Source organism: Falco biarmicus, chromosome 4 (assembly GCF_023638135.1).
Source record: "Falco biarmicus isolate bFalBia1 chromosome 4, bFalBia1.pri, whole genome shotgun sequence".
Lineage (NCBI taxonomy): Eukaryota > Metazoa > Chordata > Aves > Falconiformes > Falconidae > Falco > Falco biarmicus.
Genome location: NC_079291.1, coordinates 17,182,844 through 17,209,605, shown reverse-complemented (window position 1 = coordinate 17,209,605; position 26,762 = coordinate 17,182,844). Strand labels below are relative to the sequence as shown.

The 26,762-nt window shown below is 41.5% G+C and overlaps 1 protein-coding gene across 19 annotated transcripts in view; it reads right to left on the bottom strand.

The window, feature by feature from the left end:
* ARPP21 (cAMP regulated phosphoprotein 21) overlaps positions 1–26,762 on the bottom strand; it is a 146,083-nt gene that overhangs the window by 52,956 nt on the left and 66,365 nt on the right. For 7 of the 19 annotated variants that reach the window (XM_056337997.1, XM_056337995.1, XM_056337996.1 and 4 more), the window contains exons 10-15: positions 26,409–26,517; positions 24,475–24,576; positions 17,953–17,990; positions 15,776–15,835; positions 13,017–13,249; positions 3,272–3,502 (exon numbers count right to left, since the gene is read on the bottom strand). In XM_056337997.1, coding sequence (XP_056193972.1) covers positions 3,272–3,502; positions 13,017–13,249; positions 15,776–15,835; positions 17,953–17,990; positions 24,475–24,576; positions 26,409–26,517 — 773 coding nt within the window. The remainder of the gene's footprint in view (positions 1–3,271; positions 3,503–13,016; positions 13,250–15,775; positions 15,836–17,952; positions 17,991–24,474; positions 24,577–26,408; positions 26,518–26,762) is intronic. The other 12 variants (XM_056337999.1, XM_056338003.1, XM_056337998.1 and 9 more) reach the window with 8 other exon arrangements.

Here is a 26,762-nt window from a genome sequence, read left to right as displayed (position 1 = left end):
TCACACCCACAGTGAGAAAGGTCACAGTTAGAGTGAATGGAAAAGAAGCACGGGGAAGTACTGTCCTCTAGTCAATTTCCTGCTTCTTGCTGTGAACACATGGGGTGACAATGGCACGGACTCCCTAGATTTGGGAGTCCCAGGCTCCAGAAGTACTTCAGGAGACTGGGGAGGTCAGACTGGGTGAGCAAGATAACAGGCTCATGAATCCTACACCAGACACTCAAGCGAAGCTGTGAAGAACATTTCCTGTGGCTCGGCAAAGTATGACAGAACTGAAAGAGAAAAGGTGTAGTAATGCTTTTAAAGATGAAAAAAAAGAAAACCTTTCATGAAGAAATCTTGAAATAACAAATGAAAAGGAGAGATCAGATGGCAACAGGGAAGACATTTGTAAGTTACGAACTGTGGCCCTGATAGAAGGGCAAAGATTGCAATGTCACTTAAAGGAGTAAGAATGAAACGTAAATGCTCTTAAATTGTCAAAGGGGTTAAGTCAGAGAATGTGTCAAGAGGAATTCTTTAAAGGGTAAAACAGACTGGTGAAGCAGCTGAAATAGAGAGTAAAACAGCATAGCCACATCAACAGTCTTTTCCCAAAGCAAGCAAGAAGCTTCTCTGTCTGGGGAAGTAGAAGGGTAAAGCAGAGGAGAGGAAACAAAGGAAATTGAAGATATGGAAAAGTGTGGATTGCCAACACCTGAGAAGGAGCCAACAGGTATAATCAGAGCAGGGAGATACTGACAGTATCTATGGATGCTATTAGAGGCTTGCCCTGTTAGTGACTATGTAGTGTGAAAGGAAGCAAAGATCTTTAAAGGACACGGTGTTATGATCAAAAGAGAGAAAAAGACTGGAAATAGCCACTCTGCAAGAGAAGAAGGAGCTAAAGAATGGTGTTACACAGGAAAAGAAAATCTATTCATTACAGGAAACAAAGCTCCCTTTTTCCTTTTCTTTAATCTGACTTCTCTTCATCTATGTTTCTGACAGCATCCATCACTTTGATAGTCGATCACAGCATCCAGCAATCTAAGTCTCCTCCCTATGGAGCTTCTTTTGTAATATTACCCTAATAAGATGCAAAGATTCTGAGCCCAAGGAGTGGCAAACTTGCAGCATGTATTTTGTTGCATGTTAAAAACACAGTAGACACTGCAGCATAGCCTGACTTCCAGCACAGGTAGCAGCGTGAAGCTATGCATCTGAGACAAGAATCTCAGTCTTCAAAAGAATCTGCTTCCTCCATTTTCTTTATTAGGTATGTATTTACACGGGAGCTACAGAAACAAAACACAGGGTTTGAAAGAAACACAAAATTATACATACATAAAAACACTTGCTCCCTGAATGTCCGACATAATAAAACACATGGAGCTCTCAGTGATGCCTCTGCAGACAATGAGGCATGCTAGGAGGGGACACAAGGTGCTCTGGTCTAGTGACAGTATTGAAAGACATTATACCTACAGCAGAAAAAGACTAGGTACCAGGGAAAAATGCAAGCTAGCTGCTGCAAATTGCTAAATTGACAAAACAAAAGGAGATGTTCCTCTTATACAGCTCTTCTGGCTTGCAAGTGTAGCGAGCTCCAGCCTCCTTGCCGTGGCCAGTAACAAGGACAACCTCTCAGCTGCTGTTGGGCTCAAAGCAGCAGCAATTCCTTTTGTTTGTTTCTCTCAGTCCTGTCACCTGAATTATGGATGACTTCTGTCTAGGCCTGCTGAGTTTTGTACAGAAGTGGACCACATAGTACACAAAATGCTTTCTTCTGTATTGACTAAGAAATGCCAGTGCTACAGACAGAACTATCAACTACCAGAACAACAGAAATGAGTAAATTAATAATGATGGGTTTTCTCTTATGCCCACCTATCATTCTATCCTCTGCCCGAAGTGAGTTTTTAAGAAATGTCCAAAATCCCCATTCATGATGGCAGCATTAGGCTCTCATGTCAATAATGTAATAGCTTGAAGAAAGTGTACCTCAACAGTAAAAGATTGAGAAAAGTACAAGTTTGTGCAAGTTACTAAGTCATCTTTCCGGAAAGAACTTATCACACTGAATCTAAACAAACAAGAACTCCTTCCTGATTTTATATATGTTGATTTATATAGATTAGCTCCAGCTACTACTATCTCTAAATACTCGTGGAATGCTTGGTTTAATAGTTTGTCAATGCTGTGTTTTTCTTAAATACTGCAACTTTCAGTTTTTCTTGACTGAATTCTGACCAAAAAAATTACTATTTTTAGCTGTGGACTCACAAATAAGCTTTGCACGTTTTCATCAAAATACTGGAACACAGGGGTGTAATATATACAGAATGCTGGCTATATATATAGAAAAAAAAATCCCCAAACAAAAAGCTCCTGAATGCTCTATTAAGAGCTTTGGGAAAATATTTTGGAGTTCAACTCTCAGTTTCCAGCATAATGGTAAATACATTTCACTGAAGGCTTTGTTGTTTTAAACCCAGCATAACTCAGCTAAGGTTGACAGCACAGCTAGTCATGGTCACCGAATCACTGAAGAAGCATCGAAGCCTCAACCTCCCTAAACCTTTTGAATACTGTCAGTACAATACTGTGGGGAGTAATAGCATAACATGATCTGGACCAAGGAGGTAACAAATTGCCTTAACCTTTCAGCAAGCACTCAAGCTCAAGCTGAGTGGTCTAAAGCCCCCACAGTGCTTGGGTGACAGCAAGTGCCTCCTTTGTGTGCTGCAGCACTGCTAACTACCAGGAATTGAAGAAATTACAACTTTCTCTTATCACAAAGCTTCTGATTTAAATACAATTGCTAATCATACAGCTCACATAACAAAATCAACTCTGAAGTGCTAATTCAAATGCAGCCCTCAAGCCTTTTGAAATTCTGCTGTTAAGCACAATCTCTAAGACTTTGATATTGTATTTTGGTTGCACTGTATCTCAGCATGCTCAATATGGAAGAGTATCTGTCCTTACTGAAGCTAATGGGATCTTGGAGGATTCACAGCCAAGGAGCGCCAGGGTTTTTACGAGATGAATATCCTGACCACACAAGTGTGTTTTGTATCACTTCCCACCGGCTATGCCACAATCCAGATTTGCCTGCAGATTTGAAAAAACAACCTGCCATATGTCATGTCTATGTATATTTGCTACTTACTTCCTCATAAAGTGCCTCAAGGAAAATAATTCTAGAAACAACAAATTTGCCAGTTCTCTAGATGACATCAGAAACAACCAAGGGCAGTACCAGGCAGGAGAGCATCGTACTGACCTGTGTGCGGGTTGAGAAGGATACTGCCAGGCGGTATCCCTGCAGCTTCAAGTGGAAGAATGATATAGCTGGTGTTGCTGGGAGCCACCTGGCCATTCATCCCGTTCTCAGGGTAGGACACGTTGCCTGAAGAGCTGGCCGTCACCCCGGGCACAAGAGATGCACTTTGGAGAGGCTGATGTAGTCGTGACAGTGATCCTGAGGAGCCAGCACTGCTGGAAGACTCTGAGCCTAACAGAGAGACACAACCACAGCAGGGGGGTTACAAGAGATCCCAGTCCCCATCAGACACGGTGCATATGCAAGGACAGCCTTCAGAGACTGCAAAGGCAAGTGCTAGTCCATGCCCAGCTATTAGGAGTGGGGTTTTCACTCCCCGCTGAGCTCAGTATCCAGTTGTATTTCTACAATTCAAAAGACCACTTTCCTCCTGCAACATATGCTTCCCTCAGCCAGTAAAAAGCTTTATCAAATAGAACACAAAATACTCAGCATGTATTTATAATGCCAAAGCATTGGTTCATAAGATATAAAAACTAAACAAAGGGTTTGTAAATTAAAAAGAAAAAAAAACCCATGACAAAAAACCAACCCAGCACAAAACCCCATCAAATATTTTCTGTAAGGAGAAAACATAAACCAGCAACTGAGTTGTCAGTCAAGTAACAAGGTAGCTGTGCCATGCATGTATTAAATTAAAGCTAGCTAAGATGCTTCTTAAAACGTTTGCCACTTTGGTCTTTCAGCATCTAGCCTATTAGAATTGATTATCCAAGATAAATCAAACATGTGAAAACCTGTAAAAATGGGGTGATGCATTATTCTGAAAACAAATATAATTTCCAGATTTCAGAGATTTTACTTGATTAGGTTTCAATTTGCTTCATGTAAAAATGACAAGAATCTCTGACAGCAAAGGTTCAGGTGAATGGCTGCCTTCAAACAGGATGTTAAGGCAAATACAAGGGAGGTGTGAAAGCAAATGTCTGTATGGATGCTTCCTCCCAAACATAAAGCATACTTTAATTGCAACCTCTTTTATTTTACTTCTTTGCACTGTCTGTGCATGTTACGCTAATTACTAACCTCCTTAGTGCCCTCCGGCACGTATAGACAAAAAAAAAACACCCAACAAACAAACAAAAAAACAACAAAAAAACGAACTCAGAGTTAGATTTTAGTGAACTTCTTTCTTAGAGAGCAAATTGCATCCTGTCATATTTGGGATATTACAAGAGGACCGTGCAGTAGACTGCTTAAAGACTTGGATTCGTTTTCAGTCAAATCCATATTGGTATCCAAATTTCAGGTTTCCTCTGAAGAAATCACACCACCATCCTATTACTAAACAGAAGGTCTTTCTACAGATTACTGCGGATTCCTGTGTAAAACCCATTTTTATTCATCTCCGAACTTCATATTCATACGGCAGCTGCTACTGAGACAGTCCTTTTTATGAGCTGTGCATTATTTGCCATCGGCAGGACCCTAAATCTGTTTCTTCAGTATCTAATTAAGAAAGCAACAGAGGTTTTAGAGGAAACTTTTAATTTCTATAAATACACTTTAAAGTTGTATTAGTTGCTATATTTTTTCCCCTCCTTGTAAATGATGTTGGAAATTTAGAAAGAGTATTCCTGCAGGGATAGTTTTATCTATTGGATCATTTCCGATTTCAGTGTTTCTACAAATTGCAGAGATACTCCTGAAGGTCATCCTCATCAAGCTGCAAGCAGTATTTGGCATCTTCCTCACTAATGTACATGCAGAGATTAATTTTTTCTTCTACAGCAGTTACCACATTCTTTTCTGCATTTTCCTGCCCCTTCCACATGCATTTCATGTTGCTTCTTTGAGTACTTGCTTTACTTTCTCCTTTATTTCCATCACCTACTGAATTCAATGGGTTAGAAAGCCGTCTGCAGATGCAGGAGTGGCTATGAGACTTCATAAACCTGTTATTTCTAAGCATGTAAGTAGTATCAGGCTTGAGTTCAGACTTCTTCCTCCCCATTTTGTCCTATTCCGAAGAAACGCCACCAGCATGAGAGAAGGTTGAAGATCTGACATTCAACTGTTTTTTTCTTCTCCCCCTTTCAACTGCTTTTAGGGCAGAATCACAGATTGATCCTTACCAGCATCCATACGTTAAAAGCCAAAGGACTGCAATGAATTCAGATGTACTGTGGTAGGCAGAAGTGAAAAAACCTCTGGAGCTATCACCCCTTACTGGGCGAGATGATAGCAGCTTTAAAAGACCTGGCATCTGCTCTCCTATGTCAGTAGATCAAAAGTTGGTTATTTTGAAGGAACACAAATAAGACACAAAACCATTTCAGCACTTCTCTGAATATTAAAATGTATATATATATATCACAGAAATCACTACTTTACCAATTTTGCCCCCATTTATCCTGAATGATCTGTTTTCATTTTTTTCCATCACTACACTTATTTCCTATCATTTGAAGTCTAGACATACTAAGGCAAGTAAATTCCAACACTAATGTTTGGAAATTAACACCAATTAATCTTGTCTTTGTAGCTCTGATTAGCTGTTTTCACGGTGTCCAAATCTGGAATAAGAAACCACCACATAATTAATTCAGTACTGTAGCAAATGGGAAAAAAAATGAACTATCTGACTTTATTCAGATTCACATTAAGAGATGTCTTGCTAAAGACTTCTAAAAGGAACTTTGACTAAATGAGATTTTTGCCCCCATGACATAAGCCAACCGTTTTTTTTTCAGTATGTAATGATGGCGACTTCTTCTAGATTCTTCTATAATTTTCTTGCTGCTTCACAGCTGACATAATAATAACCTTCATATTCTCATCAATTTCCATTAATATATTTTTAAAGTATTCTGAGAGATACAGCAGTTCAAAGAGCGATGAAAGAAAGACAGAAAAATCACCACAAATGCTTAATAGCTTAGAGGGTCTGCAGAGGGAGAACATGGAGGTACCATTAATTTTCCGATATTCTGAGCACTAGCGAGCAATGCAACATGTCTCGCTTTATTTTCTTTGGGTCAGTATTCAGTATCTGATGACTTTGAACACCTCTGCTCATCTCACCTTCCAAGCCAGAGGTAAATTTTTCACTTCTTATCAACTAGACTCTCAAGATCTACCCACTACTTGCTCCAGACAGTCAGTTATTCAGGAACAGCAGAGCACCGATCGCCTCTGGAAGTGGTTTTGTCTTGGATATAGTTTCTTGGCTTACAAATATTTATTTTCACTTTTGTAAGTCACTGGTATTTCTGTGTATTACAATGTATTTAGACTTTTTAAATGATAATGGTACATGATAACATGAACATGATTATTTCTTTGCAAGCTGCACTTCTAAAAAAAATATTGATGTCTCAGCACAGTCAGTTGGTGGGAAGAGTATGACTAGAAGCAGTTGCCTCTTGATTTATTGCCTGTGCATCAACATTCCTACAGTTTCTTTTGGACTCTACAAGGTCCAGACGACTAACACCCAATTAAAGAAAATCATAGAGAAGCAGAAATCCATTTCTAAAAATCACAGACAAATTTATAATTTACAGGAAACTTTATTACAAAGAAAAAAAAAAAAAAAAAGAAGGTGGTTAGTGTATTGAAATGCCTGCAGTATGCAGTATAATCATCTTTCCCCAGCAGGAAAAGCAAAGAACACCTAACAGGAGAGATCAGACTGTGGCTCCAATTACTTGGAGCCCTGCCAAGGAAGCTAACAATCCCTCCAGATCTATATCAACACAGCTGATACCCCAGTGCAACCAGCTTTTTGTAAAGGGGTGGTGGGGGGAGGAGAAATACTTCAACAGATGTGCATTCCACCGAAAGGAAAAAGCATTAAGAGAAGCTAATGATGCAGTAGTTGAAACGTTTAAGTCATCCAACAATAATTTAAATAGATACGTAGACACAAAAAGGACACTTCTTTGAAAAACATCTTGTCTGCCCTCCTAATAATGTATATTAAAAGCTGTTGCAATGTGTCAGTGACAATAACATGGTAGTTGATGTGCTAGAATTTCTCTTCACGGATGTGTTAGAGACTGCACAGGTACATCTTTGGTGGCTACAGGGACATCCATTTCACTTAACATTCTGCATGCTTAGTCAACCCTGGAAATTCCACTATATTGCTGGAAATCTAAACTAACCATTTTGTATGATGTCCTATGTTGCAGGAATGCAATGTGATTACAATTTGTTAAATTATTAACTTCCCACTCATTAGTGAATTATAGCCTAATACATCTCTACGTATCTCCTAAGCTTTGAAGAACAAAGAAGAAAATTTTATTTGCAATACACAATATGTGTTTTTCAGTGGAACAGGACTTTCTAAACTATCAACAGGTGCATGAAAATAACCATCAGAACCAGTAAGATAAACATGTAATGGGTTTCAAACAGCCCTTTTTGTGAAGTTTGGAAGAATGAAGTAACATAATTCCTTTGCTAAGCTCTAATCCCCATGCAGCTGAGTGCAATTAAAGTCTAACACTAATTCACATTACTGGACTCTAGTGCAAAGAACAGCATGTTCCATGATGTCTCTTCACCTAAGGGGCGGCTAACATCTTTCTGTGCTTCAGTTTCTGTTTGTCTGCTATGTACCACTAATTACTGATTTATCAGAAGTTAAAGTTAAGGGCAACACATTTAATTTTGGTGACAACATTAAAAATGATCCAGAAAGGCTACAATGCTAGTATTGCAGCACTGTTATATACTCTCAAAGGCAGCTGTGAGCCATCTGTGAAAATTCTGAAAGTGTTAATGTTCCCATGCTCAAGAAGGGTGTTTGACAACGTTTCTGAATAACTATCATATATGTAGAATAATTTTCACTTTTAAAATGGTCACAAACACTTTCCATCATATAACCAGCGAAGAACATTTTGACCAACTCATGACTTCAAACTGATTTCATATGTACTATATACAAGACAAAAATGGTTTAAATTTATTACTGTGAAGCATAAAGCACTTCAGAGAACAGGCTACTACTTTCTTCAGAGAAGAACTGGGGTAGAATTGGTGCCTACCAGGTGCCCTGCCACACTACCAGGGCAGTGTGCCTAATGTTAGTAGCTACACCTCTGCAATCTCATTTCAATAACTGTAGTAAAGACACAGCAAATAAACAAAATCCTCCAAAATAAAACCACGATCAAGCCTTAAATGTGTACTGAGCTACGGAACACCCAGCATTCCCTATAACTGGAGCACAAAGTGATGATGATCTAATGCAAAACAGACACAACAAATTGTCACATGGTACCTATGGAACCTTAGAAAACATGCAAACAGCATGTGGGGGCTTCGACAGCTGTGTGAATGCACTCAGCATTTTTAGTGAAGGAAGACGACTTCATTAAGATATATTCCCCATTACTTTTTTGAACAGCCATTCTTTTCTGCTTTAATGCCACTCAATATGATTTTTGAGAGAAGAATAGAAATAGGAAACCAGGTATTTCCTATGACTTTCCGCAGGCTGACTGACAGTTTGACTTTGTGTCCTGGCTTTGAAGGTGTAAGTTTGTTTTGACATCCAGCCTTGCTCTTTTTCCCCACCTCTTCCGTTTAGTTCGTTTCTTTTTTACTCTTCTTGTGCCTCAACTAGCTTTCAAAATTAAATATTTTAAAAATGTCAACTCACTCATAATATGTAATTGCTTCACAAATAACACAGAATTTTAGTATCAGTGATGTTTTAAAAATGCATTATAAGAGCTTTCATTTGAAAGCAATTTTGAGTTTGGTGCAAGGGAGTGCAGATGCATTTACAAATATTGGCATGCTTCTGAAATCTCTCCTTTAGTACATTTTCTAAGTACACCCTTTAACACGCTTGATTTTAAGACTAAAACAGCTACTTAAAAGCATTACTCTTTTGCAGTTAGATGTCTCAACCCTCCAAACTGGATTTCCCTGACACCATTTTAAATGCTCTGCACCTCTGCAATACAATGCTGCAAAGAAATGTATTTACCTGCACTCTACTAAAGATGAATAATATATTAAAAAAATATAGCAGGAACCTGTGCCTCCTCTCTAATTCACATATATTAAATTGAATTCTGATGCCATGGAAAGATTCACGGGAAGCAAAGAAATCTGGAAGTAAAAACATAGTTTACTTCATGCCCCACTATATAGCCTATTCAGTCTTTACACAAATAAAAAATACAGGAGGGTGTAGTTTCAAAACTACATACACACTTGTTTTGCTATGTTGCATATATATATATGGAACAAGCCAGAGGTAAAGAACTATACTGTACTGATTCAAAGTCAAATTAATGTCTTAATTCCATAGGATTTCCCATAAATAAGGATGGAGTAAAGCAGAAGAAGGATATTAATATTAAGAAGGGATCCTTATGGGTCCCTTCCAACTTGAGCTATTCTATGAATCTGAAGATAATAAAGCCACTATTTATCTAGAGTCTCAAAAGAAACACAAAATGAAAGCATTAAGAAGAGGCAGGATATTCCAAAAGCACCCGGCAGCTTTATGACCAGCAGCTTTCCAGCCAGCCGGGTTCCTTTACAGCTGTGACATGTAACACACACACATGGGGAGGGGGGGGGGCCTGAACCTCAGGGGGAGCAGCAAACCCCGCCGGGAGCTGGCGGCTCACAGGGCAGCGCCTGGGCAGAGCCGGGCAGGGCCAGAGCAATGGCGGCCAGGGCCCCGTGAAGTGAAACAGGCAGGGTCACTGGAGACCCCCCTCTGAAGGGGACAGAAGGCCCCATACGGGACCGGACCCACAGCTCAGAGCAGCTGCTGCCCCACTGGGGCCCAGGTTAAAGATAGGAAGGGAAAGCTTCCTACCCTGGTACGGCCCTCAGATTACCGTCCATTACGGATTTTTCAGGTAGGCAGCGATGAAGTTGGAAGAAGTAGCCCAAGATCTGCTGTTTGTGAAGGACTGGTGGGTGATGTGATGGCTACAGGCCGTCTCGGGTACAGAGATCACGAAATGGTAGGGCCCTCGATTCTCAGAGAAGTAAGGAGAGGGGTCAGCAGAACTGCCACCTTGGACTTCTGGAGGGCAGGCTTTGGCCTGTTTAGGAGCCTGGTTGACAGCGTCCCTTGAGGGGCAGTCCTGAAGGGCCAAGGGGTCCATGAGGGCTGGACATTCTTCCAGAAGGAAGTCTTAAAGGCTCAGGAGCGGGCTGTCCCCATGTGCTGAAAGATGAGCTGGTGGGGAAGATGACTGCCCTGGCTGAACAGAGAGCTTTGACTGGGACTCAGAAGAAAAAAAAAAAAAAAAGTTTATGACCTTTGGAAGAAAGGGCAGGCCACTCAGGAGGACTACAAGGATGCCATGAGGTTATGCAGGGCAAAAATTAGAAGGGCCAAAGCCCAACTCGAACTTAATCTGGCTACTGCTATAAAAGACGATTAAAAATCTTTCTATAAGTATATTAGCAACAAAAGGAGGGCTAAGGAGAATCTCCATTCTGTATTGGATGTTGGGGGAAACATAGTGACAAAGGCTGAAGAAAAACTGAGATACTTAATGCTCTCTTTGCCTCAGTCTTTAATGGTAAGACCAGTTACTCTCTGGGTACTCAGCCCCCTGAGCTGGAAGACAGGGACAGAGAGCAGAATGAAGCTCCTCCTAATCCAAGGGGAAATGTTCAGAGACCTGCTAACACCTCTTAGACACACACAAGTCTCTCAGGAACAGATAGGAGCCACCCAAGGGCACTGAGGGAGCTGGCAGGAGTGCTCACCGAGCCACTTTCAATCATTTGTCAGCAGTCCTGGCTAACTGGGGCGGTCCTGGTTGACTGGAAGTTAGCCAACGTGATGCCCATCTACAAGATCTGGACAGGCTGGATGAATGGGTCAAGGCCAATTGTACGAGGTTCAACAAGGCCCAGTGCTGGGTCCTACACTTGGGTCACACCAGCCCCAGGCAGTGCTACAGGCTGGGGGAAAAGCAGCTGGAAAGCTGCCTGGTGGGGAAGGGCCTGGGGATGCTGGTTAACGCCACCTGAACATGAGCCAGCAGTGTGCCCAGGCGGCCAAGAAGGCCAACAGCGTCCTGGCTTGCATCAGAAACAGTGTGGCCAGCAGGACTAGGGCAGTGATCTTCCCCCTGTACTCAGCACTGGTGAGGCCACACCTGGAATCCTGCATTCAGTTTTGGGCCCGTCACTACAAGAGGGACGTTGAGGTGCTGGAGTGTGTCCAGAGATGGGCAATGAAGCTGGTGAAGGGTCTGGAGCACAAGTCTTATGGAGGAGTGGCTGAGGGAACTGGGGTTGTTTAGCCCGGAGAAAAGGAGGCTCAGGAGAGACCTTATCGCTCTCTGCAACTACCTGAAGGGAGGTTGTAGCGACGTGGGTGCCAGTCTCTTCTTCCATGGAATAAGCGAAAGGACAAGAGGGAATGGCCATTTAGATTGGCTATTAGGAAACATTCCTTCACCGAAAGGGTTGTCAAGCATTGGAACAGGCTGCCCAGGGAGGCAGTAAGTTGCCATCCCTGGAGGTATTTGAAATACGTGTAGATGTGGTGCTTAGGGACATGGTTTAGTGGTAGACTTGGTAGTGCTAAGTTAATGGTTGGACTTTATGATCTCAAAGGTCTTTTCCAACCTAAAGGAGTCTATGATTATATAAAATTTAAACTACATTCAAGATCCAGAGGCCCAGAATGTAGTTACCAAGTCAAAGGTTCTCAATTTATTCTGAAAATTCCATTCCCCGGCATCCTGAATCATGGCAAAGGCTACCACACTATTTTGGGAATAGAAGTAAAATCTGACCAACCCAGGTTTGATAAACTGGTTTTAAATTAAGTACCATCCAGAAAACACTCTCAAGCTGAAAGAGCACTAAGTGCTAAGTATTGATTACCACTTGTCCTGTACTATATGTATCAAATGAACCAAAGTGATGGAATCATCTGATGGGCCCATTATTTATTATGCACTTTTACACAAAAATGTAATAGAGTAGCTTAATGGCATGGCTTGAAATTACTTAGATCCAGACCTGTGACTCAATCATATGTTAATGTACCCGTGAAGTTAATGCAAGTAAATGCAGAATTCCCACCAGGTTCATAGTCTCCTTAAAGGGTACTTTCATTTAATAGGAACTAAACAAGAAAATGGAGAGATGGTGGGACCTGTGTGAATCCAGTGCTTCCGCCTGTTTCCACCACAGCACACTGCCTCATTGGCCAGCAGCCAGGGAGAGGCTGTATTCCAAGATACAGATGGTATGCTTTTTAGCAACAACAACAAAATGTTTTTGAATTTCTCATCAGATATATAACAATTAATTTTTCGTGATTCAAAAGGATTAATATTAATAAAAAGATAAAATCTGCATTTTGTCTGAAAGGAGCACCACCTTTTCAGGCTACAAGTGCAGTCAGTGCTCAAAGAGGTAGTGCACATGCTCTGCTCAGGGGAAAGCCTACCTCACCTATGATTTGCATACCTCAGGCACCAGGTTTTCTTCTTGATTCTAAAAGCTCAATACCAGGTACCCAGACACTAAAGTACATAGATGGACATACACATCTGCTACACACAAGCAATACCACTGTTCATGTAAGTTACCACCTAGTGCAACCCTGGGAGTTGGACTAGATGATCTCTGAAGGTCCCTTCCAACCCAAACGATTCTGTGATATACCACACTCAAGTAATTTATCGCCACACAACAAAAAGTACTGTGAACCCAATACAGTACTAGCTACCTGTTTTAGACAGTTTGCCGGTACTTCTGTTACTTGATGAGCTATCTCCTCTTGTCAGGACAGTTATCCCACCAAAACTGGCTGTTTTTGTTATGGCTGGCTTCAAATTTCGATTTGAGCTGTCAGAATCTGTGCTGCTCCATGGCCTTTGGTGGTCTGTCCACTTCAATTCGTTCTCCGTACTGCTCTGTCGACTGCCAGATGCCTTCCCCATGCTGTCTCTGTTACCCCTAATAGATATCAGGAAACAAGGATTTATACACAAACAAAACTGTGTCAGGATAGAGTCTATCTTTAGGTATCCTGCAGTGCATCTAATGAGAAAAAGAAAATAACCTGCATTTATGAAAGCACACATGAAACAGGGGATTTGACCCCCATACTCACCTGCTTTCAGCAAGTAAACGGCTATAAATATTTATATGCGCAGCACTTCACCACTCCCCTTCTGCATATATCCTGAGAGCACTTCACCAGAGGGGGCTGACATAGCATTGCTGTTGCCTCTTGATCAGTCTCTTCCCTAAGCAAGCCCCTTGCTACTTTGCTGTCCCATCATCTGTAATGTTTTTCTCACTAATTTCACCTGCCCTCTACCTTTGTCTTCATATCCATCCTACTTATTTCTATTGCACCTTGCCCCCACTCATCATCTGCTCTGTGAAGTCATCCAAATCCCTCCCTAAACATGTGTCCTCCCAGTGTGACCACAAACTCCTCAGTGCTAATGCTCCACTTAGAGACCCACCAGCTGGGGTTTGGGTTTCCCCCCTGCATACAGTAATTGCAAAAATCTCTGGGTAGAGACTGTCCTTGAACAGCTGCAGAGCACCCAGTGTACTGTGAGTAAAACCATAGTAATCTGTGAGCAGAATCTGGAGGAGAATTTGGCTTATTTATGGTGAACCACTTACAACGTGCTGCTAAAATGACAAAATCAGCATGCTTACCACAGCTTAGTGCACCACAACCATTATCCCAAGTGGTGCTAGTAACATTGGTTTTTGGAAAGCTTTTAGAAGACATTTTCCATCCCTCTGTCTTATTTTACAGTATAATACCTCGCAAGCTCAAAGCTCTTTATACAAATCAAAAAGATGGGACTACACTTTTTTTTTTTGGTCCTCTTTCTCCTTGCAAACATGGCTTCTGCTTTTTATTTGGAGAACCTGCTGAGCTGTGTCACTGGGGACATGAAAGAGCAGTGTGTCAAAGATACGTTTCTTGGCTGTGATCAGAACCTCTCACAGATGTGATCAGCAGTGTTAACCTGTTGACCTTTGCTAGACCCAAACAGTAGAAAAGCATGAAGAGGAACAGCACATAAGCAATAACATAAAAGGAAGAAAAACATTTTAATGAGAAATTGTCCTTAAGATTTAATTGGAAAGAAAAGAAACCCAAGTATATTATTTACAGACTCTTTCGCACTCTTGCACTTAGAAATTGACAGTTCTTTTGTATTTACATTCTAGTGGGAAAGAAACAGGATGTTTTTGTATCCCAGTCATCTGTGGGTTTGGGTTACACAAAATTTCTTTTTGGTCCCCAAACCCGAACAGATATTTGTTATTAAAAGTGTCTGTGTGTAAGATGCCTCCTTACTCTTGCATGTCTAATGACTCTCAGATCATCAAGGCTAGGCCAAAGCATGGAGAAAAGTTTTTCTGCCTGTGGCAATGGGACGCAGCTCTGGATGCTTCAGCACCGATACTTGTCTGGTGCATTCTCACCACCTCCTCTGTGACTGCTGGGATGGATGTACAGTTGGCAGCCACACATCAGATAATCCTGCATCCTTTCCTCCTCATAATGAAAAATTATGTAATATAGAAGATGCAGGTTTGAAGCGACATAAACTATCACTGCCAACATATGCAAATTCTAATGCCTACAGTCATGTAGCGATCACCCTACTTCTGCCTAGCTGTCCTCATGCCTTACTGGCTGAAGGACATGCTTCTGAAAGCATCCATTACTTCTGCCCACACTGCTTAACACTTGTGGTAGCTGATGACTTTAAAAGCAGCTTGGCATGTTCAGCTCTTGTTGATTTGAACTGAACCTGTGAGAGCTCAAGGTGTGGGAAGAGAGCCTTTCTAAGCCTCTCAGAGGAATACTGTCACCGCTAGGTTGGGTCTTCCACTGATCCACTGTGTCAAGTGAAGAAAAAAAAAAAAAGTTCTTCGTGAAAACATGGATTGACTCGTACTGATTGCTTGTGGCTTGGGACAAGATTTGGGATACAGGATACATCTGAATGTTTTCTGGGCAGAAGGAATTGGAGTTTGGAAGACAAAGTTCACAGAAAAAAGGTTTCAAAATATTACTGCTTTAGATAAGGGAACTTCAATCAGTTTCACCTCATCATAATTCTACTTCAGCTTTTAATAAACGAATGAAAGGAAAAAAGGTCAGTCTGGGCACTAGTCTGCGAAACATGCCTGTTGGATATACTAGAGCAAAATGAACTTCCACCAGTCACAGTAACCCCCAAATTGTGGCAGTTTGACCAGCTGGGCAGCTGAAAAACTCATATGGTTCCCGACTTAATGATCTGTAAAACCAAAGGAAAGGGTCCCATTGCCACCTCCCCATTCAGGGAGCGTGCGATCAGCAGGGTAAGAACTCCATTCTCCATGCATCTTTCCAACCAGAAAAATGACATACCTGTCAAGGTCTCCCTTGGTGAAGACACAGACAGAATCACAAGTGAGAGTTACTGTGAAATGAATATTAAATGAAGTCATACAAACCTAAACAGCTGTCTTTTCTTATGGGTATCATTGCATACACTACTGTCTTCCAACAGCCTACTGAAAAATGAAAAGAAAGATTATGGTAACAGACATGGTAATTCCAATTTATCTGGTCTGTGAAGCTACATTTAATATCAAGCACCATCTTCCAACTTATACTAGATTCATAGTTTAAAAGAACAAGGCTAAAATTGATAGCCATGTTGTGTGTGTGTCCCCTGCCACGACCCCCCACCCCCCCACCCCCCATAACTGTGCACAGTCACATGAACATAAGAAATGTCAGCCAGGGAGGCTGAAGGCCATGTAACATTTCCTGTTACTGAGCAAGGTAATTCTCAGAAGGCAAGGAACCATACATCTACATCCAAAAGAAAATTCATAAAAATGTCACCTAATAAGAACATAAAAATGCAAGCCAGCAAAATACTGCATGTATAATTTTAAGCACTTGCTAAGTCGCTTGGAAATGTCTTCAGCTCAGAGAAATGCTCAGGTTCTCTGATGAAAAAGAAAGGCAAAGCACTTAAACACATACCTAGTTTTCAACACAGCAAATCAACAAGATCACTCATGTGCACAGAGCTAAGTACGAGCTTCAGCGCTTTACCTCATTGAACGTTGTAAGGCATGCAGCAAGAAAAAGCAGTGTTCTGAGGAACGCAGCTGAAGTCTCTCTCCTGACAACAACAGCGTAGGCAGTAACAGAAGCCCAGTTTCCAGCCTGGCCCGTTACTGGTCTCCACTTGGGTATGCATCTTCCCACCAGGAAAGCCAGTCAGCCAGCTCAGGGGTTCAAGCAAAGCAAACCATGTGCAAACACCAGAACTGGCCACATTTTCCCGCACACAGGTGTGGGATCGAATGCATAAAACCAGTGGAGGCCTGTCTATGAAGCTCGTGGTTTACCCCATAAAGGTCCCCACCCCACCCTCAGCAGCGCAGTGTCTGAGCACTTTCCATACTGACTTGGGAACATGAACAACTACATGATATTTATCATCCCAATCTCTCCAGACAGGGAAGAGTCAGTTTATGGGAGCATCTGCTTTTTGCTTTTTGGGTTCCTTTGTTGCAATTTTGATTTATTTTGATAAAACATATCTCCACAGTCACAATACAGAAAAAGTAGCAGAGGCAATATCCCTGGGTCTCAGAATACAAGGTGGTTTGATGACAGTGGCTGTTACCTCCTGAGGGCCTTCCCTCATGCCACTTTTAGGACTGTCCATTAGGGAAGCCGGTTTATACCCTTACTGTGGAGTCATTTTCCATGGGAACAGCCTCACCCATAAATACATCTGACAGACAAGAGGACGGACAGAGATAGAAATACTGTGAAAGATAGCCTCCCCTTCTTCAAGGGGATGATAATTAGTTTTAAAACCTGGCCAGGACAGACCTGGGATAGCACTGCTCAAACACTCAGCAGTGAAATTCCCAGCTTTTTGGTTAAAATCCTTATCTGCCATAAAGATGCACAGTTCCCAGGATCTTCAACACAGTTAAGCTAACTTATGGCTGCTATGGAGCTAACACTTCATATTTTGTAGATCTTAAACACGGTTTCTTCTTCCTTTGCTTTAAGTGGATTTATTATAATGAAAAGAACATCCAGAAGTATCACACAGTAATGCAAGGTAACAGCTGGCTCAGATATCACCATTCCATTACTGCAATGCAGCAGCAAAGCAGGTCTGGTCTGGGGGACTTCTGAACCTTCGCAAGCACCAAGTGAAGTCAGCGCTGCCGCTCAGCCCCACAGGAAAGCATGTTAAACAACAGAAACACAAGCGTGGTGTTTCATAAATATCATCATCCAGCCACTGCTAGAGTGCTTTTTAAAGATCGATAAGTTAAATTCTAAAGGCACTCCAAAGACAGATTGGCCATTTGAAATGAAACCTTAGGTGGGCACCCCCTCCCTCCCACAATCTGCTTTTTAGACTGTAATGCAAAGTCTCAGGAAAGAAGCAGTAACACCTTATCTGCTCAGACACAATACTGCAAGGCAATCTCTCTTCCTCCCTCTTCAAGCACAAAGCACTGCAGATAATACAAATCACAAATTTGCTCAATAGTCTTCACATTAGGATAAACTATAGAACTATAGATAGACAAAATAATAAAAGAAAACGCTAAGTTTAACACAAAAATAAAAAGCTATTTTTTACCTGTTTTCCACAAAAAGGTTTTCCTGGGAGCAAACTGACTGAAAAATAAAAAAGGCATTGTATCAGACGTTCTAGATATGCTCTGCTGTTCCAATTCCTTCCTTGATTTTAGAATTACCTCCCCTGTTCAGGCTTAAGGGGATTTCCATTCATGCACCATTTGCATTTGCAGAAGACAAGAGGGAAAAAAGGTCAAGAATAAGGTCAGGCCAGTAAAATAAATTCCATGCATTACAACACATTGCCAACGAGGGGTCTCAGTTTCGAAACAAACTGAAATTTCACAGTCCTGAGGTCAGAAGGCGGTATGTGCAAAATACTGACCATTTGAGGGGAAAAACATTTTTCCTAAATAACGTAAGGTTCCACTGGTTTGCCCTACCACCTCAAATAAGATAGCAGAAAAGCACAGAGCTGCAGGTAAGAAGGAAAAACAGAAGGAAAGCATGCAGGATTGACAAAGTTCTTCAAAGGGAGAGAAGATACTGCAGTACTGAGAAATAGTATGTGATTTCACATTTTATAACTAGAGAGGAAACAGTCATACCCATGTTGAGATATAAAATGATGATAGCCATCTTAATAATAATATTAAACAATAATAGTCTATTGCAAAAAGGTTCTCTGCTGGAGGACTTAGATCCCAAGAAAGGTGAAGGGCTCAGAAGAAATAAATCCTATGGGCAAGTATATAATTCTTTTACCATTACTTAATTTTTTATGCAGAGAAATGAAGCTGTGCTCAATTTCCCATGAATAATTCTCCTTCTTTGATTTTTTTTCTTTCCCTCCTATTTCATGTTCACTACAGAAAGTGCCTTGTAGCTGTCACTGGATTATATCTCCTTGAGGTAGAGAAGAAAGGATAGTCAGTACTTGCACTGAATTTAAACAAAAGGCTGGCAATGGGAGGAGGGCACCAGAGATCATACCCATTACTTCTGTAATAACGGGACTCAGCTCAAAGAATAGTGCAATGCCATCATTAGCTGTGCCAGATTTTAACAGCATGCGTTATGCACAGATTTGGGATCTTTCTGTTTGGAAAAGGGTGGGCTTATAACCTACTCAGAGCACTGGCCAACACCAGAAGCAACACCCTGCTCATTCCAGTGCTCCAGCAGATGCATGGGCAAAATTTTCCGTTGGCACCGAAGCCAGTGCCATCCCATCAATTTACACAAGAAAGGAATTCAGCCCTGAGAATGCAACCTGTTTTCTCTTTAAAGCTGTAATTCGCCCACCCAGCATCCGCATCAGGGAACATGTGACACCTCCCTGGTCTTCCCAGGCAAGCTCCCACCTTGCACTCCTACTAAACACACAAGGCTCTGGGCTGCATTGGTGGCGAGTGCGTCTCTCCTTAGCACAAACCCCTAGATATCAGCAGCAAGATCTCCATTGCCAGGGACCAAATCTCCATCAGCTACAGCAGACCTAGGCTTTCACCCTGGGCCGAGACAAGACACAAACTGTTCCATGTACAAAGGATTCTAGTGGTTTTACAACTGTCTCTTTTCCCATTTTATGTACCTTACAAGGTTTCATTAACAACATGGCTGTGCAGACTTCAGCATAGTCTACCTACCTACGAGCACAGTGAAATCACCCTGTGGGCCTGTACAACCTCAGCTGTGGGGCTGCATCTTCACTTTGAGGTTCATGATAGGCATTTGTGCACTGACCTCACTGCACATTTCCAAAGCAGCATTATAGTGACTCTTCCAGAACAAGCAAGTAAAAACCTTTGCTAAGACTGGAGTACTGGTCTGTGTCCCCACAAAGTTACAAAAGCAAAGGGGCATGCACCTGTCTGGCTTTTTTTTATTTATTTTACTTTTCCAAGTTTTTAAAGAGACTGGGGCATAAGGCAGAATAAATATCTGGGTTTTCTATTTTACCAAGCAAGTGGAGAGGTCTGCTCCCTTTTTAGGGTCTTCATGGGAACCTCTATCAACTGCGTTAGTCTTACAAGACAGAGTCCATAACAACTCCATTTGTCCTCCTGGCTGATGATGCTGGCACAGGGCCACACAAACCCTGGAAACTATGTTTCAGTACAGGTGTAAGGCTGAAAGGCAGAGAAGACAGGCACTTTTTTTTATTACATTATTCCTACTGTTAAAAATCAGATAGCTAAGCAGCTCTGGATAGCAATTTAGCTACTACAAGGTCAGGACTCACTTTCCTGATCTATAGCATCGATAATGCTCAATTTAAAACACCAGGAAAGCTTAAGTACACAGCACAGCTGCTGTCATAAACATTCTTAAAACACTTGGTTCTTGTATACCCAAAGACACTGACAATAAACCTACAAAAGGAAAAAAGTTATGTAAGATTACCTACAAATCTGCCTCCTTGGAGACCTTTGTGTGCAAGATTTCCATGAGGATGCTCTGTATGACTAATTGGCATTTATGAAATGAGTATTTCACTCTTCCTATTTTTCAGAACCTTTTAAAGTCCTAACTGGAAAACACGAATCAGCTCTGCCAGTGCACTAGGTACACTGGGGGTTGCTGCTCTTGTTTTTAATTACATTAGCCAACCCAGATAACTATTAACACGCAGCAATATCCTGCAGTGGATACCATCAGGTGATCATTTTCATGTCAGTTAACAAGACGTGATAGATCTCAGGCTTCCAACTAATGCTTATTGCTCAATTTGCAGCCACTAACTAAAGCTCTGTACAGCAGCATGGGAATTTTAGTACCTATGGGTTTATGGAAGCCAACATGAGGCATGCCTTTGTTTTGGTTTTACTAATTTTAAACCCTCTTCTTCCTAATCTGTTCCTACTAGAAGGATAGGACAGTCCGAAGCTACCTTTTCAAATATTTCTTTCATTACTCTCTTTAATCAAAGGGTGATAGAGATCCCCAGTGTTTTCTTAAGTAGGAGAATCATGGTTTATTTTATGTAAATGATCCAGCTCTTCAGAATACATTCTTTATTCAAAAATAGTCATAACAATTAATAACAAAAAACAAAAAGCATGGCGTATTTCCTTTAATAAGTTCCATGTGCACCATGGGCAACATTTGTGTAAGTAATAAAACATCTACATTTTTCAGTGAATACACAATGATTACTAGAGAATACATTTATGAACGATGGTCCTTATGTGATTCTGGCTCATGAGGTTATACATTGCATTAACCTTGAAGAATGAAATTTCCCCCATGTAATTTGATTGCTAGTCTTTAGAATCAATTTTCTGCATGCTTAAAAGCCAAATGTAGTGTACCATTTACGCATGCATTTGGGATTCCTCAGTTAAATCTACAGTCTGAGTTAATGCATAGGGAAAGAACAACACGTACTTTTTTTATTCTTTTAGATTGTTTCTTTGTCTGTCTTGGACAATTACTTTTCAACTTGCTAAGAGTAATCAAAGCAGTTCAGACAAGAAACTACTGCTTTGCAAGACCCAGATACCCCAGGTCCTCTGCTCCAGTGCACTTGGTTGTAAAAATCACCAACGGTACAACTCAGTTTCAAAAAAAACCCGCCATGTTTTAAAGGTTTACAAGGAAGATTGTAGGCTTTGCAATTAAAAAATAACCTTGAAAATAGCTTTGAGCATAACAGAGTTTGTGCAGCACTGTTTTACTGTTAGCAGCCTGAAAAGTTTGAGGTGCACTTTGTAGTTCTTATTTCAGTGAGCTGGAATGATCACATTTGTTAACTAGTTATTTCTTCACTGATCCTTTTATTAAGATATCACATTAACATGCTTCTCAATCCCTGTCACTTGCTATGACTCTACACATGACTGGAGTCATTAAAACCTCCAGCTCCCCTTGTCAAGATTTATGATGGCCAACACAGCAGATGGAAAACTTGCCAGAAAGTATAATTTAAACTGACTAATATCAGACTAATAATCATAAGGACTATTACAATGATGACATTATTCATGAACATATTTATTTTTGCTAAAATCTTCCCACTTGGAAATGAAGATATCTGGCATACTACAGTGCTGCAAAAGCAAAGGAAGGACAAGGAAGCTTTCCTTGGCTGGTATGTGGGGGCCCAGGTTAAGACATTTTTCACAGCAATTGAAATATGGACAGAACTCTTTGTCCCTGTAACCAGACTGCCCTTTCTTCCTAACTTTTGGGCTGATGTGTTACCCAAGGAGTTTCGGGTACCTCAGACATGTTTAGAGAGGGGGTGCTAGGTGCAACAAGGTATAGCAGTACTCTTGACCTTCATGACCTTTGGGGACCTCTCATGCAAGCTCTCTTCATGCACACTCTAATTAGAAGTGAAGTATCTATAATCCATTTGCTAAGGTTCATAAGCAAGGCACTGATAAAGGCTTGGCTACGGCAGTGTAAACAGTATAGAGACAATAAAAATACCACATGATTAATCCCTCCCTGTCAATCTTTCTACAGCTATAATTTGCAGGATGACAAGGCTTAGGTACCTACCTCAGAGAAACCTGGGGAGAACTGGATTAATTAATGATTGCAGAGGGCTTCAAAATTATAAAGTCTTACATGCAGTAAGTAGCTACCTATAACAGGAAGCCATTGCTCTCTTTCCTAAAACTGACCCCCCAAAAAACCCCCCCAAAAAAACCATTGTCCACCACCGCAGCCACTGACATCATCCTAAAAACACCTCATATCTGTGAGGAGTGCTCCACTCAAAAAGCTCAGCTAAGACACATATTCCTGTTGACATTATTAGTACAGCTTGCTGCAATTCACTGCACTATGATCTCACTAACACCTGCAACAGCAGAGAGAGAGCGCAAATGAGTGGGTATGAGAGAGAGAGGGAGAGATATCTAACATTGCTCATCTTTACAAATGCTCACTCCCAATCCATTTATACTGCCTGCCACAAACCACGCTGTTACTTAGGACTTGCCACTTAGAGATGCTAACCCAATGGACCACAACAACCTCCTGCTGTGGGCAATTAAAATGCTCACTGATTGCCTGTCTTTAAAACTCAAGCATCTCAAGACAAAACCAGCAGCACATTGTGGAGCCAATTTCAGCACACTTTTCCAGACACCTCCATTTCCAAGCCTGGCATTTCTAGCTGCTGCTTGTGATAGAAACTGCATTATTTTGGCAACAACTTTCCATATGGTATTTTTAAACAACATTTTGCCTCATCTGAAGTCTGCTTCAAAACCCAAAGATTTTTTGCTTTTGCACAAGCTCCTTTGTAATAACCCAGAAACAGCAACTTTCATACAGGAAACAGGATGCAAAGAGACTTTTCTTTTGCAGCCCTTGAGTGACTCAACTCTACCATATATATCGTGACAGTATTTACATCAGACTCACATGCTGAAAACAAAAAGTAAACCAAAAGGTCTCTGCTTTTACTAGAAGTGTCTCAGTCAAGAAAAAAAAAGTGCGAGGCTAAAAAAATCTAGATGTGGCAAGCTACTTACTAAAAAGCAAAATTCCTTATCACAACTGAGAGACAACACACACCTTAAAACTATACGATGTATTCTGCTAAAGAAAAGTCACTTGGATGTGTGCAACTCCAAAACCAGAGCAAAATAAAAGGGTATCTAAAATAGTACTATTAGCCCTGCAACATATGAACAGTTTTAATTTAAAAGGACACTGTCAAGTATGATTTTCAGTAATAGCTTTAATTGGGTTGTGTTCATTCCCATGTTCCTCTAGCCGGCAGATCTTGCACTGAGATCCAAGATAAAACAAAATGTGGACTTTTTTTCTTTTTTTCCTTTTCGGACCCCATCATTACAGTAGTATAGCAAATTATGATTTTCCTCCTCTTTCAGGAACATAAGGTATTGCTCACAGATGTTTCAAATTTTGATGTTTTCCTCTAGCAACATAGCTTGTTATGCAAGTTCTGGTTTTTTTGGTAAAGGCAGGACTTATAATGCCTATTTCTTTTTATTCCTTTCAGAATAAAATCATCAATGTGACCAACTCTTTCTGATGGCAGAAATACAGTTCCTAAATCGGTCATTTCCAAAAACTCCATGCAACTCCATGTTTAACCTCTGGCTTTTCTTTGTTCTTAGTGTCCTAGTGCTACAGCACCAGTCCAAGGAAACAAAACCATGAGGAGGATCTGCAGAAGGACACTTACAAAATTTGATCCAGCTCAAAACAAATATGAAATAACATAGCTACATGAAATTATTGAGAGTGTCCATTTAAATCACTGCTCTTTGGCTGGAAAAAGAGAAGGGAAAAAGAAGGAAACCTAGACCACACAAATATGAACATTCAAAGAAACAGGATAAGCACTCCCCAGACAACATGCTGGGCCTGATCTCTCCTCTACCCTTCTCCCTGCAACTCTCATCACCTCCTTCTCCAGAAGCCAACCTCCACACCTCTCAAGCTCCTCTTAGACCATCTGCACCAATCGCCCTTCCCTGTCACCTCCAGCTCCACAGGGTCAGTCCGGCTGCGGTGTTCATGTTGGAGGGGGGCAAAACTGTCTGACTACCGGCGAAGGTATGGCACTAAAGAGGCAATTAAAACAACTACTCACATCTTGTGCAAATATTCTCTCCCTCACTCTCTGATACTCCTCTTCTCTCTCTTCAATTGATTTACTTCGTCTGTCATCTCTAAATGGAAGAATTCTGTTTTGCTGAGCAGAAAGAAAACCAGGAGGGTTATATAAGTTGAGCTGTTAAAAACTGCCATTAAGTAACTGTCAGCTGAGAATAATAAATGTTCACTTAAACAAACGAAGCATGAAAACGATAGCTGTCGTTCCTACATGAAGCGCCCTGCAAGGCTGGTGCCTAAGGATTTCCAGTTAGATACTGCCCATGGGTTTGTAGAGCAGGTGGCCAGACTGAGGCTTTCTGCAGGGCTTTTGTGGACCCCTTGTCCTAAAACTGGGTGTTCTCACCCCAAGCCTAAGTGCCATTGCTCTCAACTGCTAAGATTTCTTGACTCTCCTGCTGGCTGCAAGAAGCAGGAGGGCAAGCAGCGCTGCACTACCTACAAAATCAAGGAAGAAAAAAGGGAAACTAAGCTGCAAGAGCTAAACTGCAAACCCTAGAAGAAACCCACTGAGTCCTATGTGCACAAGGAGAAGTCCCAGATGTTCTGCATGACGGTTTTAAGCATTTCTACACCATAAGTAACCCTCCACTGCAGTTTCGCTGGGAAAAGGGCCATTTGTGCCTCCTGATAAATCACAGTGCACGAAAACGGCTGTGCCATAGGAGGAAGGAGAGGAGAAGAGGACCCCCGGCAAGAAATGCTGCACTGGCAACTGGGTTTCAAGTACCGCTCCTTCTCCCCCTGCACCCCAGCACCTAGAGAGAGGTCACGCTGCTTTCCTTTGGCTGATCCCCCTGTTCACCACACCCTGAGAATGCTTGGGGTTTGTTTTCGGAACCAAATCAGATGCAGCATAACTGGAAAGGCTGCTATGTGCAACTGAAAGTCAAGGAAATAAAAGGCAGGGGGCGGGGGGAGAAGAAAGAAAGGAAAAATCAGTCTTTTACTGAAAACATGAAGGAGAGTGGAAATGAGAGACTCACTGGCAGGTCCCTCCACAAATATAACCTAAGTAAAAAAAGCATACACTGTCATCTTACCTGTGAGAATTTTCACATAAAAGCAATACACATCAGAAAACTTTTGGGTTGTGGGGGTTTTTTTTGGTTTTGGTTTTTTTTTGTTAATATGTTCCACATACACAGCTTGCACTGGATTGAAACAGCACAACACCCACTCTTAAAGGTAGCACAAACACACACGTTTCCCCGGCGCTCCCCTACTCGTTGGGCTCACCTAAGGTAAGGTAGTGTTAAGGCACAGGCAACACAGAGGGGGAACGTCTGCCACAGTACATGCACAACAAGCAAGTAAGTTTACACAGACAGTAAAAGGTGGTGAGGGCACAGGAGGAGGGAGGGAACTAAAAGATGAAACTGATTTATTTTTGGTCAAAACAATTTAGGATGGTTTCAAAAGAAAAAACAAAAATCAACCTGCCCTCACCATCACATGTTTGCTTAGGGCATTATTTTTTTAATATATTTTATTTCCTCTCTCCTTTTTGGGCTACATCACTTTATCATCAGTCCATACTGAAATCCAACTCTGAATAGGTACAATGGAAGGAGGAAGCTGTAGGGAGCGGAAAAACTGCCATAGTTAGGCAAGACATTGAGAGATGCGACTGACACAGCCTTCCACGCAGCCCAGAGCCGCTGGCATTCCCCCTCCCGTGGGCATGCAGCAAGTCCTGCGCCAAGCAAACCACCCATGCAAACCCACACACTGCCACGGCTGAAGCGGCCACGCCAGGGCTCGATGCTACCCATGGTGGTACGTACGCCGAAGGAGGCGGGGAGGGGGACAGGGGAGGAGGAGAGCAACAACAAAAGAACAACAATAACATCAGTCAGCCCACCTTCAAAAACAGAACAAATTTCAGCAACTCTCGAACCGAGAACCAACCTGATTGTCTTCTTTATCAATACTAGAGTTATCTCGCTTCAAGATAAATCGCTTCTGGGATTCTTCACCTTTTTCATCTTTTAAATGTTCAGAAAACCTTTGCTCTGGTCTGCCAGCAAAGTAAAACATAGCAATAAAAAAATCTTTCTTTTGGTTTTGCTTTGATCTTTATTTCTCAGTGCTCTTTGTTTTCACAGAGGCATTCAGTGCAAAAGCAGTTAACATTTGTGGTCATGGTGAGACGCTGCCTATAGCTGTCTGAGGCTGCTGTATCGCTGCTAACTGTTATTGCTATAAATAGCTTTTGTTGTTGTTGTGTAGCAAGAAGCAGGAATCCAAAGTCTCAGTCACTGA